Below are 14086 nucleotides of genomic sequence, written 5' to 3'. Positions count from 1 at the left end.
TTGTATAGTACAGTGTTCCTGTGCTCAAGCATTTGCCTTCCTGAAGAAAGCAGGCAGCATCAGGCCTTGGCTGCATGGTGTAAAACTGGACATGAAGAGCTGTAAAAACACAAGCTGTAAAGCTATAGGAGCTGTATTGGACTCAGTGTATTGCTGGAACAGTAGAACTGTACAAAAACTATAGGGAAAAAAGTGAGGCAAAGTAGACTGACTCCCTAATAAACAGGCTAATGTTAAATTTGGGGGATTATCATTCTGAATCCCTGTGCAAAATATGTTTGGTATCAAAATTGGTAATGTGGAGAGCTAGAAATCTTTTAAAGTTATATATGCATATTTCATACATATGAAATTCTACAGAGTTTTGGAAGGCAAATTATTGTTTATTTACAGGGGAAGATAACTTCTTTGCACTGTAATGAAATGCAGTAAATTTCAACACAAATACTACTCATAGTGTTTGAAGAAGGATCAAGTATATATGGAAAAAACTTACTGGAAAAAACCAAATTAATTTGGAAGACTTCATGCAGAAAAAGCATATGGAAGCTTTTGAACTAGTATCCAAAGCACAGGGTTTATCTGCATAGAAGGTAATTGGATGCTACAGTGTCTGACAGGTTGGATGACTTTCTTACCCTTTCAAGAAGGTTTACTAAGAGAGAGCTGGAGTATAAGAGTGATTTAGCTGATTGAATTGCTGTATTTCCTTGATACCTTATAGTTTTCTTATTAGCATGGGAGTCATAGAGATTTTTACGTGCCACATGATTGAGATAATATTTACTTAATAAATTTTACTTTCAAATATACCACGGAATTGCATACCCCAGAGGAAAAGTAGTGACATTGAAAGTCTCATAGGAAATTTGGACTTGGATTCTTTCCTTCTGTTCCATTTTGTAAGAGGTATACATGTTACATTAGCAGCACAAAGGCAGACTGTGATCCTGCTTGCCATTAACTGCAAATCAAGTGGTTTTTACACAAGTTGTGGTGTGATTTAGTGGCTTGGGATAGCGTGGGATTTGTGGTCAACTTTCTCAGCCTCAGCGAGGGTGAAATACCTAGAAAAGAGGAAGGATGGACTTGTGGTTTAAGTATGAAATTGAAAAACAGGAGATCTGCTCCTGATTTGATGACAGATTATTTGATTTGTGGAAAAGTAATTTTTTTGTTCCTTAATTTCTGCTTATGGAAATGGGAGTGCTATTGACTGATTCTGCTGAATAGAGGATTTGATTTATTGACATTCATTATGTGCCTTAAGAGAAGGAGGAAGTCAATATTAGGAAAGTGGCCTCAAATAATTTATCTAATACTTTCCTCAAAGAAAAGTTACTTGGCAGTAGAATATCCTGAAAGCAGTATCTTCTATTGGTGTGTTTATGTCCAATTCATAGGTATGTGTAACAAAGAAGATACATTTTAAAGTTCTTTCTGTGTGATTTCTGTCATATCTACCATATTCTATCATCTACCATATTTACCAATATCTGTCAGCCTAAAATATCTGCCACTTGTATCTTTATAGCTCTTTTTTAAAAAAAAAATTGCCTGTCCAGATCATGTCAGGGAGTATTCTGGAAAACGTTTCTGTTCTGTTGGTTTTCCCCCTCGGGAATGGCTATAGCAACAAAGAACATACAAAAACCCAGAGTTCATCCTGCAGCAGAGGTTTGGAACACTGAGACTGCTGGGCACAGCCCACCACAGGTGAAGTAAAAGTAGTACTGTTAGAGAGAGGCAGGTCCCACACACACAAGGAAGGTTCATTTCACTAGACGAAACTGCAGATAAGTTTGTCTTCCATGGAACTGGGTTTCCTGTTGTTTACATGTGTTTTTAGTTGATGTTCCTTGTATTACCAGTTACATGCATGGCTAATGGCAGTGATTCTTGATTCTTTAATGGAGTATGCACTGCAAATATACTCTGCACTATACTGTTGTGGATTTTCGAAACATCACCACTGTCCTGAGCAGTGCATTGAACACGTTCCCCCATGTGTAGTTAAACTGCAGTGTGCCAGATGTCACTGTCACACTTTACCCTCCCTGCAGCAGAATTAGCAAGCCCCTCTCTCAAAGCTTTTCTTCTCTCTGCTGCCTTATCACCAGGATTCAGATTTGTGTGCAGTCAGATGTGCCTCCATCACTTATGGTGCAGCATACAGCAATAGAATATGTACCTGGGACTTGATTCCCTCAGAAGTTATAGATAATTCAGAACCTAAGGGGCTTGCTAATGGTGTGGTCAGCTGCAAGTATTTTCAACTCTTCCTCTGCTACCAACACAGTGTATCTTATCAAGTTTAGGGTCTTGATTTGCATAAAATTGTCTCAATCTGAGCTCAATATACCTGTGAGACTAGAAATCTAAGATGAAGATCACAACTGATAGTGTGGCTATTTTTACACAAGACACATAAAGATAATTATGGAGGAATGGAGAAGAGTTAAAAAAAAACAGGAAGGATCACTATGCTTGCATAAGATGAACACTTTTTCAGGCAAAATTCACCTTCCTATGAGTTTTGACTTTTTTATACACAAGGATAGCAGCATTGCTGTTCAAAATACTACCTTCCTCTGTGTTTCTGCTTCATTGTTGCTAATTTGCAGCTAAAAACCTGACTATCATGCTATGCTTAATCAAGTGTCTTATCAGTAACTTTAAAGAAACTTTCTTGGACACTTGTTCTAGTCAATCATCTGAGTGCTTGATGCACAGCTGCTGGACTTCTGTTGCTAGTTAAGTCTTGCTGGACATCAGGTCAGCCCACCCAATGGCAGCAGCATTTTGCCAGACTTTCATACTGCTTCACTAAACATAAGGCAGGAAAGTGCTTTTTATTGTCATACTGCCAACAACTTCTCCATCTACATCTTCTGTATAGTATCTTGAGGCATACCCACACAACTTAATACACCTTTAACTCATCAAGAGATCTGGCTCTTTGACAGCTCACTCAGTAATCCTTCTACTGTCATGGATATGAGAAACTGCCTTGTTAAGAGAACTCCACTAGTCATGATGAACCATTGCCAAAACAAATGAATTCATAAGTGAGTGGATGGTCAGTTCCACTGATGGGTATAGAAGTGTAATATGTGATCTTTCAGTGACTGGTTAACTGGATTTTTGGGTTGATGTTCCAAAACAAATTGTAAAGGCAGCAGAAGTCAACCAAGAGTAGACAATCTTAATTAGAGTAGGCACCATGTCTGACCAGCACACTAGCATTAACATACAAGAGAGCCAAACAGGCTGCTGAGGAAGTCTTAAATACTCAGTGCAGTCTGGAGAGATTAAATGATCTTACTGCCATTTGTGAGTGAACATGCTTTAAAGGAATAGTGTGTGCTTTAAAGTTGCTGTCTACATTAAGTACCATTGTGCAGCATTGCATTAAAGGAATTGATTTTATGACATGTCCCTTTGGACACGAAAGGAAAAGTGTCAGGTTGCCCTAGACCTTAATTCGGACTGATGTTCAAATGTTGGTTTTGGCACTTGTCCTGGACTTGGCAGTGGTGTAATTTGTGTACACTTTTTTTTTTCCTTACAAGTTGGAAAGGCGCATGCAGATGCTGTTGCCAGAAATAAATCCTTGTGTTTATCACAAATAGGTTATATCCCCTTTTATCCATTAAATCTTGACAGTGATTTCAGTATGCATGGTCTGTTATACCACATCACAGATCCAAGTGAAAGAAAACAATTATCAATCAGTCAAGAACTGGCAATCAGGTCTACATTTCAGCAAGGATCTAACACAAACCAGATGCTTTTCTGTCTTTCCCAAACAGCACCGTGCCACTGCATTCACTGCTTGGCTGTCAGCTTCTCATGTCAATGGAGGGAACCAGGCTTGGTCCTCAGTGCAGTTTTTATATCTGAGTCCTCTAGGGGGGCTTGCATGTTATCTGAGCACAGGTACAAGCACCTTGCAGAATTATCCCCTTGTAGCTTTTACAGTTGTTTTTTCTCTGTGTCTGAAAAGTTCTGAGCTGATGCTGTGGACAGGAAGTTTATCATGGGGATTGTGTGGTCATGAAAAGATAAAAAAAAGAGGAGAAGGAGCATTGGAGGGGATCTTCTGCTCAAAAGTGAGCAGAAAGTGCTAAAATCACTCCGAGGAAAGGTGTAATTTTTCATGGCTTACTAGCACAATCTGTATCTTGTGCAAGAAATGGCCACCTTTGTGCTGTCTAACTTGAATTATCTGTGAAGTGTTTGAGGGTGGAAAATGCTCTACACAGAACTACCAACTGAAATCTGAAACTTTAAGTTATGGTTGGCATCCAACTGCTTTCTGAAGGGTTTGGCTTTGTGTTATAGCACAATCCAGAGAAAATCATTGTTTTCTGCTTCTAAGCTACAGCCAGACTGTTGTAGGAACAGCTGATGAGCTTTAGCCTTGATGTAGGCACAATTTAAACAAATGCTGCAACCCAGTCTCTGTGCTTGACCCCATCTGTCTGTAATTGGAGAGATCTCAGAAAGCTCTGACCCTAAACTGGTGACAGACTGCTATTAGAAGTGTCCTTTGGTAAGTCCCAAAGCTGTAGTTCATAGAAACCAAACAAAAATAAGGGCTGTCTTTTAACATGTTAGTGATGAGTATAGATGCAGTCATTGCTGTCGGTAGCAGTGCAAGCACATTACATGATATGTGGTTAGTATTTAAACTTGTCACTTGCTCTTCTGGACAAGGGCTGGACACCTGATGTCGCACATGCCAACCCCTGAGAGCTATTAATAGGAGTGCTTGAGACAGAGAAAACCACATACACCTTGTGTTTAAAAAAACTTTGTTGTTGGGGAGGTTTCTTTGGCAAAAGAAGGCAGAATCGTACCGCTCTTGGCTTTAGACGGGAGCATTGCAGAGAGGAGGGCGTAACCATCTTCCTTCAGGAAGTTCGAGATCCAAAGCTCATGACAAGGAAGCCCACCCTTCTCAGCGCCCGCAGAGCGCGGTTTGTGCCTGGCTGTCGGCCGCAGCCGGGGCTCCTTGCGGCTCTCTCCCGCGCCAGGTGTCCCACGCACGCCAGGTGCCCCTGGCAGGGGGAGGCGGCCCCGGGCGGGCCGCGGGCGCCTCTGCCGGGGTCGGGCGGCGCTGCCGCTCCCCGCGCCGCGCCTCCTCCGCCTGGCAGGCGGGCGGGCAGGGACCGGGAGAGGGAGAAGGAGAGGGGAAGGGAGTGCGCCGAGCTCGCCGCCGCCGCCCCGGAGCTGTGGCAGCGCGGCCGGCCTGTGGGCGGCAGCCGGACCCCCGCCCGCCCGGCAGCGGGAGCGCCTCCGCCACCGCCGCCCGCCCGGGGCCGCCTCGGCGGCCAGCGGAGCCCCCGCCGGCCATGGAGCTCTCCCTGCGGCTGCTCCTGGCGTCCTGCCTCTCGCTGGGGGCGGCCGGGGAATTTGACAGAAGGTAGGCGCGGGGAGAGCGGGGGCGGCGGCCGGGAGCGGCCGGGCAGGGCGAAGGCGGCGTTCCCCCGGGGAGAGCGGAGCTAGCCCGGGCTCTCCCCTTGTTGACGCGGGGCGCTGCGGTGGCCCCTGGGCTCCTGCCCGGCACCGGAGCCCGGGGCTGGCTCCCGGCGAGGCGGGGGCGGCCGGAGCGCTGGGCGGGACGCGTGTGGCGCTGCCGATGCCCGGTGCGGGCGGCGGTGCCGGGGCCGCAGGTGGAGGCGCGGGGCCGCCGGTGCCGCTCCCGGCACGGAGCTGCCGGCCCCGAGCCGCCGGCCCTGCCCCGTACCCCGTGGCTCGGCAGCCTGAGCGCGGGCTTAGGTAAAAGAAAAGTTTATTGCTCTGGCGGGGCTGCGTCCCGCAAGAATTAAAAACAAAGCGCATCGCGTGCTGTAGAGATAAAATTAGCTTATTGACGCCCGGAGGCACTCCCAGCACACGGCGGGCGGAGATCGCGGCTCAAGTTCCAACACGAAGCTCGCGGCGCGTGTGCCCGCGGGCCGTGTCGCCTCCTGTCGCGTCGTGTCGTGTCAAGTGTCGCGACCGGCGGCGCTGCGGGGAGCGGGCACTGCGCCGTGAGGGACAAGCGGCCAGCGCGACCCCCGCCCTCCCCAGGGATCCAGGGATTCTTTCTTTTTCTTTTCTTTTCTTTTTTTTTTTTTTTTTTTTTTTTTTTTTCCAATAGCATCTGTTCAAATGCAGCGCTCACGGGGTTTCAGCCTGTTCCTTAAAGACATTACTGATTCGTGTCAATAGTTTGTAACTGCGTGAGGCCGTGGTAGCTTTTCCTTGGAACAAGGGAAGACTACAGCTCTCCTTTTATATTTGATTTCTATTTTACAGTCCAATAAGCTTTTTTTTTTCCTTTTTTTTTTCTTTTAATGTTTCAGTGAGAAAATTTTGCCGTATATTGTGAACAAAAACAATGCCTAAACTTTGTGATGGCATTTATTCCATACTATAGATTCTGTTTCAGACTCCTGAACTTCTGTTCAGTGCCAGCCTGGGAGTGGCAGCAGTGAGCGTACTGCAAAGCATGTCAGCTTTTTCAGGCTTTGCTCAGTTATCCTAACTATTGTCTCCCCTCTTCACCTATTGTCATTTGCATTTTTTGAACTAAACAAAGTATTAGTGATAGAAATATCCCAGGCTTAGCTGAGAGCAGTTTGTCTCTTCAAAAAAAATTTTAAAAAGAGGTTTTTGCTGTTCTTTGTTTTTTTTGGGGTTTTTTGGTTGGTTGGTGGTTTTTTTTTTTTTTTTTTGTACTCTAGGATGATTTTAGCTACTTTTAAAATGTTTCACCAGACTTTGTTGAACTGTCTTGTACAGGTGGCCCAGACAAATGGTCTCGTCAGCAGGACTGTGTCGCTTTGGAAGCAGAATTGACTGCTGCTGGGGCTGGGCCCGAGTGGCCTGGGGACAGTGCCAACGTGAGTATCACTGCTGCTGGGGCTTCTAGTCACTTGTAGAGAAGGCTTGTACACACCTAGTCGTGTCTTTCACCTGTCCACACACATCCTGACAGTGCAGGCTTTCACACGTGTGCGCCTGACTGACTTAGAAGGATGCTGTCATGTTAAAGTTCTGTCTGTTTTTAGCAGTGCTAAAAATGATTGCAGTCAAGTAAGGTAAAATGGAGTTAGGGTAGTGAGAATTTGGAAATTCCTTTTTGGTTTCTGCTTCGTTTTGTGCTCTGATCTTATAACCTGGTGTTACTATACTGTCATATTACAAGCACTGCAGGATGATAATATTTGCATCCAAGAGGAAACCAAAATTACTGGCATTTCACTTAGAACATTGATGGAAATGTTCCAATTAAGTATTAAGCTCAAGTATTCTTTCAGTAAACCTAACCTAAGGGACTAAATCTGCCTGACAGCATCCTTTTACTGGGTCACACGTGAAGAGAAACATCTCTGAGATTCTTACGTCTATCCAGACTCTTTGATATGACTGCAGGATAAATCAGTAGATAAGTCTTCATCATTAACTACATCTTCAATAGGAATTCTGTGGAGGCAGTTAGGACTGTGTAAAAATTAAAATTGTTAGGAGTGACATAGAGACCTCAGCTTGTTTAAATTATGACCTTTAATACTGGGGATGCTTACTCATGTGTTTAACACTCATACATGAGAGACATCTTGAAGTTTTTGCAGGAACAAGCCTATAAACACTGGTCCTTAGCTTTTTAATTTTTTTTTTTAATTTAGACACAAACATATGTAGATGAGATAATTTTCTGTCAAGCCATTTTCAAAATAAAACAGGTGTTAAATGCTGGTTTCTAGTCTGCAGGGCAAATATTTGGCAAAAGATAGGAAAAGCCTCGCAAATGCAACTCTCAGCAAAGGTTTTGTTCAAATCTGTAAGCAGCAAGACTGGTTTCTCTCTTCCCAAGTATGTTAGAAGCCCACAAGGTTTAATAGATACATGAGATGACTAGTAAAAAACTATGGAAAGTACTTCTGGAATACAACATCCCTGATACTGTTTCTTTGATGCAGGTTGATACCTCTCAGGCCATACCATGAAAAATTTTGATTTTTAGGGCTCTAATTGGTAATAAGTAGTCCTTTCCTTGGCATGAATATTTATGAAGAAGGAAGAAGAGTATTTAGTAGGTTGATTGAGGCTACTCCAGAGGCAATAGGATCTATGGTCCAGGAGTCTAGGAATAGGTCCACCTTTCATGATGCAGTTTTATTTGAAAATCATTGTGCGTTTAAATGCTTGAGGCTATGAAGGCTTAACTGGCAAATATCAATAATTTAAAAAAAAACAAACAAAAACCGAAACCCAAAAGAGTCCAGACTACTGTGTCACTTTTCTTAGACAAGTTGTCTTCCATATTATCACCATAAATTACGGCTCATGTTTAGGTGAAAGTCAATTTCTCATTATTACCAAATCTGATTTGTGTTTGCATTTTTATGATACTGGGAGACAGAAGTTGCAGAAATTTATACTATCAAAAGATTCATAATTAAAAATTGGAAATGAGACAAAAGTAATAATAAACAGAAAGTATAATTTATTTGTTGTTCTTTGGATTCTGTCAGTAAGTTAATTTTCAGTGCTAGCTTTTCCAGAGACTATAAATGCTTTTTTGTTTTCCTTAAGGCTAAAGATAGGTGAATTCTCACCTCCTTCAATTGCATTTTAGTCCATTATCCACAAATTTGTGTCCATGCACATTTAGAAGATGTAGATAGGTATTTTCTGGGATCATCTCCAGTAATTGGGACCAGACTTCCAAAAGAAAACAATTTTAACTTAGGTATCAAAAAGCTTCCCCCCCACCCCCTTTTTTTTTCTTTACATACTGATAATTTTTTAATTTCATGGTCAGAAGAGTCTCATATATTTAGGTGAAAGTGTTACTAAAACCATCAGCAGCTCCTTCTCTGTTCTAAATAGGAGACAAACTATTGGCAAAATAAAACACGAAAACCCACCTCAGTTGCGGGTGGTGAAAATTCCAGACATATCACAAAGGAGGAGATTACACTAAATGAAAGTGAATCTCTCTAGTGCTTGCAGCCAAATAGAAAATCTCTAGTCAACTCTCCACCTTGGGAATGTGGCACCCAGTATGTAGGATTAACCTGGCACAGAAGGCAACATTCCTGGCCTCAAAGGAAAACTTGGGTATTTTACTGTACAAAGGAATATCAGTGAAAATTTTCCAAAAAGCCAAGTATGTGATTATTTCTTCTGCTTTCTCTTTGCTCAAAGGTGAAGCTCTTAGCCCTGTTCCCAAAATGAGTGGCATAAATAGGTGTCAGACTTTCTCTATTAGATGTACATTTTCTTTGGTGTTTTAGTATAAGTTCTGTTTGCACAAGGAAAACAAGTATAGAGTCAGGCTTAAAAATTACTAGTGAGACCCAATTTATAAACGTGTCCAAAAAAGAAGCTCCAAATATTTATGCAATAATGCTGAGCTCTTTATTAGTGAGTTGGAACTGCTGTTTTTCAAACCAACTTGAGCCACCTTTGCTATGCCTGCAACTGCTACAGCACCTTTGGACTCTCACCTGCTTACTCATGCATAATTTACCACATGGGCACTAATTATCTCTAAATTTATCCTTCTGACAACAAATGTAAGGTGAGAGCCATGCTGGAGCCAGAGTGGAGCAGGCACACAGATACACGTGGGGTGGTCCCAGTTTGCAGAGACCTCTGAACTGTGATGAGCCAAGGGTGTGTGGTCGCTGATATACCTGGATGTGTTTTCTGCTGTCCAGCTGAGCTTCTCCACCAAGCACATGTGGGCATGCCCTCTGCCCACAGCTATTGAGAAAAAAATGTGTTTATTTAAACCAGCAGTGTGATTTAAGGTAGTGGTTTAATTGTGACAAATGCTTAAGACACTTAGCTGGATATGTCAGCTCTAGCAGAGCAGGAGTGTGGTGCAGCTGATGAGTCTCATTAAGGCCTTAAGCCTTGGTGGCTCCGTGCTCCTGATCTTCCATCCATAATCCATCCAGAGAGTTGCAAATGGAAACTGAACTGTATTAGCTAAACTTGGTTCTGTGAAGTGTGAAGTTATTCCTTTTATGTCCCTTTGACTGGCAAAGGAGTGCACGTGGAGCATAATCATGCTTAGTGCTGCTTAGCAACGCCACTCAGCATAACTCAGCTGTCTTCTGCTCTTATAAACATGTAGGAAGAAGTTGAAATAGGCCCTCCTTTAATTTACACTTCTTTCCTTACAACATCCTCTGTCCCCTCTTTACACCAGTCAGGACTTGTGCACGTAGGTCTGATCTGTCTGTGAGCTTGCTTCCAGAGCCTGTCAGTGTCAGCTGTAACATCTCAGCCAGTAGAAATATTCACTCAGCAGTGACAAGAAATTCTCTTCCCAAATGCCTTTTCAAATTCCAGTAAATATGCTTAGAAGTTGTCCTTCAAACTGAAAGAATCAAGAACTTGTAAAGCAAGTTGGATTTTTTTTTCTTTTTCTGTCTTGCAGGTTTTAAACACCCAAGTCAGATCCATGCTTAGGCAGCTAAATGCATTTTGAGATTGATAAAAATATAGGCATGTTTTCAAAGGGTCTGAACAAATGTAACTCAAATTCATTGGCATTTCTTAGTTCTTGTATATTGAAAATCCATCCATGCTTGTTTAGTGGCTTAGATTTAGAACTGTGCATATCTTCCATCATTAACATAACTAAGTAGTTTTTCTTAGATTTTTATTTACTATGTAAAAGATTAATTAATTCAACCTGGTGTGTAGAAAGGCTAATTTGGAAGCAACAGAAATTATGTTTAAACACCAGCTATTAGCTCCCATGAAGTGCCCTCATCATTGATAGGGTTGAATTTGTACACTGAGGAACTCACTGCATTAATGCTCTAAAGTTAGATATTAAATATCCCACTTGAAATTAGTCCAAAAATCCCATGTTGTTGCCCAGCCTGCGGAATTGACTTGCACTTTAATTAGTAGGAGTGGGAGTAATAGCTGTAAGTGGGAATAATCACACAAAAGCCTGCCTCTCTGAAAGATGCTATGTTGATAAAGTACCTGATGAAATATGTGTAAAAATAGGGTTGTTGTTGTCTTGCTTTATGTCTTACTGTTGTGCAAGCAGCAGAGTTATAACCCAGAGTAAAAGTGAGGGTAGAAGGAGTTGTTTCTGGATTTCTTTTCTCCAGAGCAGGGGAGGTGACTTCCTGTGACACAGTATTTTTGGTGAAAGCAGGTATCAGCAGTGCATTTTTAATTCCTAAATGCTTTTGCATTGTAAGGCAACAGCACCCCTGGTACTGAATGTGTTGTCCTAACCCAGAGCCCATTCAAGGGGTTTTAAAGGACACAGGGAAAACCAAGTCAGGATACGTGTCCTTGCACACATGTTGCACAAATGCGAAAAATAATTCCTTGTGGGTATTTTTGCCACTCATCTATCTAGGTTCGCTCAAAACTGTTCTTAAAACTAATGGTCTGTCTGCCTCTGTTTTAGCTGGCTTACAAATATCTTGTAGTTCTTTCAAAAGCTATACAAATTGTTTCTGCCTGTGTGTGTCTTTCATGAACAAAATACACCTGCTTTGAACCTGGCTGTGTGTCTGTTTGTAATTGGTTTGTACTCCAGTTATGTGTAGTCAAGGACCACTACAGATGTGAAGATTGTTTCAAAATTTTAGCTGCATTTTAACAAAAAAAAAACAACTGTGGAAAGAGATAATATTTTAACATAGATTTTAAAAGTTCAGCAGGATTTTTAAAAGAAAAGCAATTTGAAGTGGCTTGAATTCTCATTCTGCATTACGGTTTGGACAACTCCTTTGCTGGAGGTGATGGCAAAAATGGTTCTTTTTGCTGTGTTTACATAGATACAGAAGAGAAGACCAGGTCTGCAGCTTCTATAAACAAATGCAGATCTACTGTCAGACCCTCTGCTGACTGGAGTCTGTGTGGCTGTTGGAGTCAGCAGATTTTGTCTGATGGATAGAAAGATTGACCAACAGAAGATGCTTAACAGGAATGAAATTTAACTGAACATGGGTTTGATAAGCAGTGATATTTGATGACTTCACCCATTGCTGTGTGTGATTCTCCTTAAGCAGTAAGAAAATCCATGCAGTCTGTCTCCGGAAGAGGTGGTGAAGATGAGTGTGCTCTTCCAGAGAGCCCATTGGTTGTAACTCCATCTGGTTATCTCCCCCTGCTGAGGTTTGAGTGTTTTACCTGGAAAGCAAACCCAGAGTAGGTCAACAAAGTAGTTTTCCACCACAAATGGCTTAAATGCCTAGGGACAGAACAGTCAAGGATGTATAAAGTCAAACCATCAGTTTACACCTCCCCTTAGCTTAGCATCATTAAAAAAGTGCTAATTGAAGGACGTCAGGCTGGCATTTAGATTTAGGCAAACCTGGTAGAAAGCATAGATTTCAGGAAGTTCTAAAGAGGACTTGCAAGAGAGAGGAGCTTGTACAAGTTGATGTCTAGCAGATGCAGGCATAACTGAGTGCTTTGCTGGGAACTGTGCATGCTGCTGCCTTCTCACAACCCTTGGGAAGGCTCTTGCGGTGTCTGTGCTGCCATCCTAAGGAGCTCAAAGGCTGTGTACCTGTTCTGTGCAATCTCTGAGAGGGGACTGAGGTGGTGGGAGGGGGAGGAAGCAGTGGCTGTGCTCTCATTGATGCTTAGAAGGAGATTTTGTATTGGTAAAAATGAAGTTGATGGGAGTTTACCCATATAAATCATCCAACACATCAATGGGAGAAGAGGCCATGGGCAGCTTAGGATTTCTGTTTCCTGCATGTTACATTGCTTTCTGTGGAAATGGCAATTCTGTATAGCCCAAGATGCACAAAAATGAAACCATGATTGTGTCAATAATGACCTGTGAAAATACTGGTTCCTAGGAGGCTGATCCACTAGCAGAAATATCCCTAAAGTCAATAAGAGTTTTGCTACTGAATTTGGGGTTGCAAGATCACAGTCTGAATTAATGCATTGTGTTGGCAGTGTTTAATAAATACTGATATGGAGCATGTCTGCTTCTTATAAAATGACTGATATTTTTGTGCATCCCTGGTACTTTTCAAAGAAAAGGCATTTTATACAGAATTGCAATACTGCTTTACACTGCTATTCAAGAATAAAAATGAGGTTTTGCTATTTTTATTCAATTTTTTCCCCAGTTTAGAACCTTTATGCCTTTAAAGCATGACTTGACTGTGTTAAAGATACAGTATCCTTTTCCATTTCCCTGCTGCATTCCTCATGCACTTCATATGCAGATTAGTAGTTTTGCAGCCTGGTTTTTTCTAAGGAAATGTCATCAGTAATCAATTTGACCAATTGCAACTGTAGTATATTTGTAATTACATCTTCTCTGAAAGCCCAGCAACAACCTGAGGAGCTTCCTTTCACTGTAACCAAGGCTAAAGGACTTCCTAGTTAAAACTGATTTAAACTAGTACAAGTTGCAGTCATAGAAAACTCTTAAGTGTTGGTCACACACTACTTAAAATACAAAGAGCTGCTGTTGCTCAAGTCCCAGCCTGCTATCACAAGGCTGTGTAGCCTAGCAAGCCATGCTGCTAATATAAAATTTATTGGCAAATAAATTGATTTTAGCCTGAAACATATATCTGTGTTTTCATCTTATTTAAGTTTTGTAGCATATCTTGTTTCATGTGGTAGCAAAAGCTGAAAAGATTTCTAAGTATTACTCTTAATTTAGATGACATTACATTTTTAAATGTTATAAAAATGAGCAGTAAATTTGTGTGCCAACATGTTTATTGGTTGCAGATGTTCAGATACATATAAATGGGTGTAATTTTAATTGCTCTCAAATTAGCATCCAGATGCTAGGCCTTTGTGTTTGAGCTGTGGAGACACAGCACTAAATTAAAAATACATACCCATACTTAAATGAAAGGATACTGTGTCTTTAAGAAAAGCATTTGTGCTCTGTTGGTGGAAATGTTGAACCTGAACCGTGAAACACGAGAATTTTTACAACTACTTAATATATGAAGCTTGACAAAGTGTAGTTCCTTAGATGATTGAATAAGAATAGCATCACATCATTATATTTAATTACTCTTATGTATCAGAATGTGTTTGTTAAATCTCTTAATGAAAT

The 14086-nt window shown here is 41.8% G+C and overlaps 1 protein-coding gene across 3 annotated transcripts in view; it reads left to right on the top strand.

Moving 5' to 3' along the window:
• Nucleotides 1-5200: 5200 nt before the first annotated feature.
• Nucleotides 5201-14086, top strand: part of NPNT (nephronectin) — a 49100-nt gene continuing 40214 nt past the window's right edge. For all 3 annotated transcript variants that reach the window (XM_041474200.1, XM_041474201.1, XM_041474199.1), the window contains exons 1-2: nt 5201-5428; nt 6793-6893. In XM_041474200.1, the coding sequence (XP_041330134.1) occupies nt 5358-5428; nt 6793-6893 (172 nt within the window). In that variant the 5' untranslated portion in view covers nt 5201-5357. The remainder of the gene's footprint in view (nt 5429-6792; nt 6894-14086) is intronic.

The sequence above is a fragment of the Pyrgilauda ruficollis genome, unplaced genomic scaffold (assembly GCF_017590135.1).
Source record: "Pyrgilauda ruficollis isolate IOZ18807 unplaced genomic scaffold, ASM1759013v1 scaffold311, whole genome shotgun sequence".
NCBI lineage: Eukaryota > Metazoa > Chordata > Aves > Passeriformes > Passeridae > Pyrgilauda > Pyrgilauda ruficollis.
The sequence above is the reverse complement of the archived record's forward strand: the minus strand, read 5'-3'. Positions and strand labels throughout refer to the sequence as shown.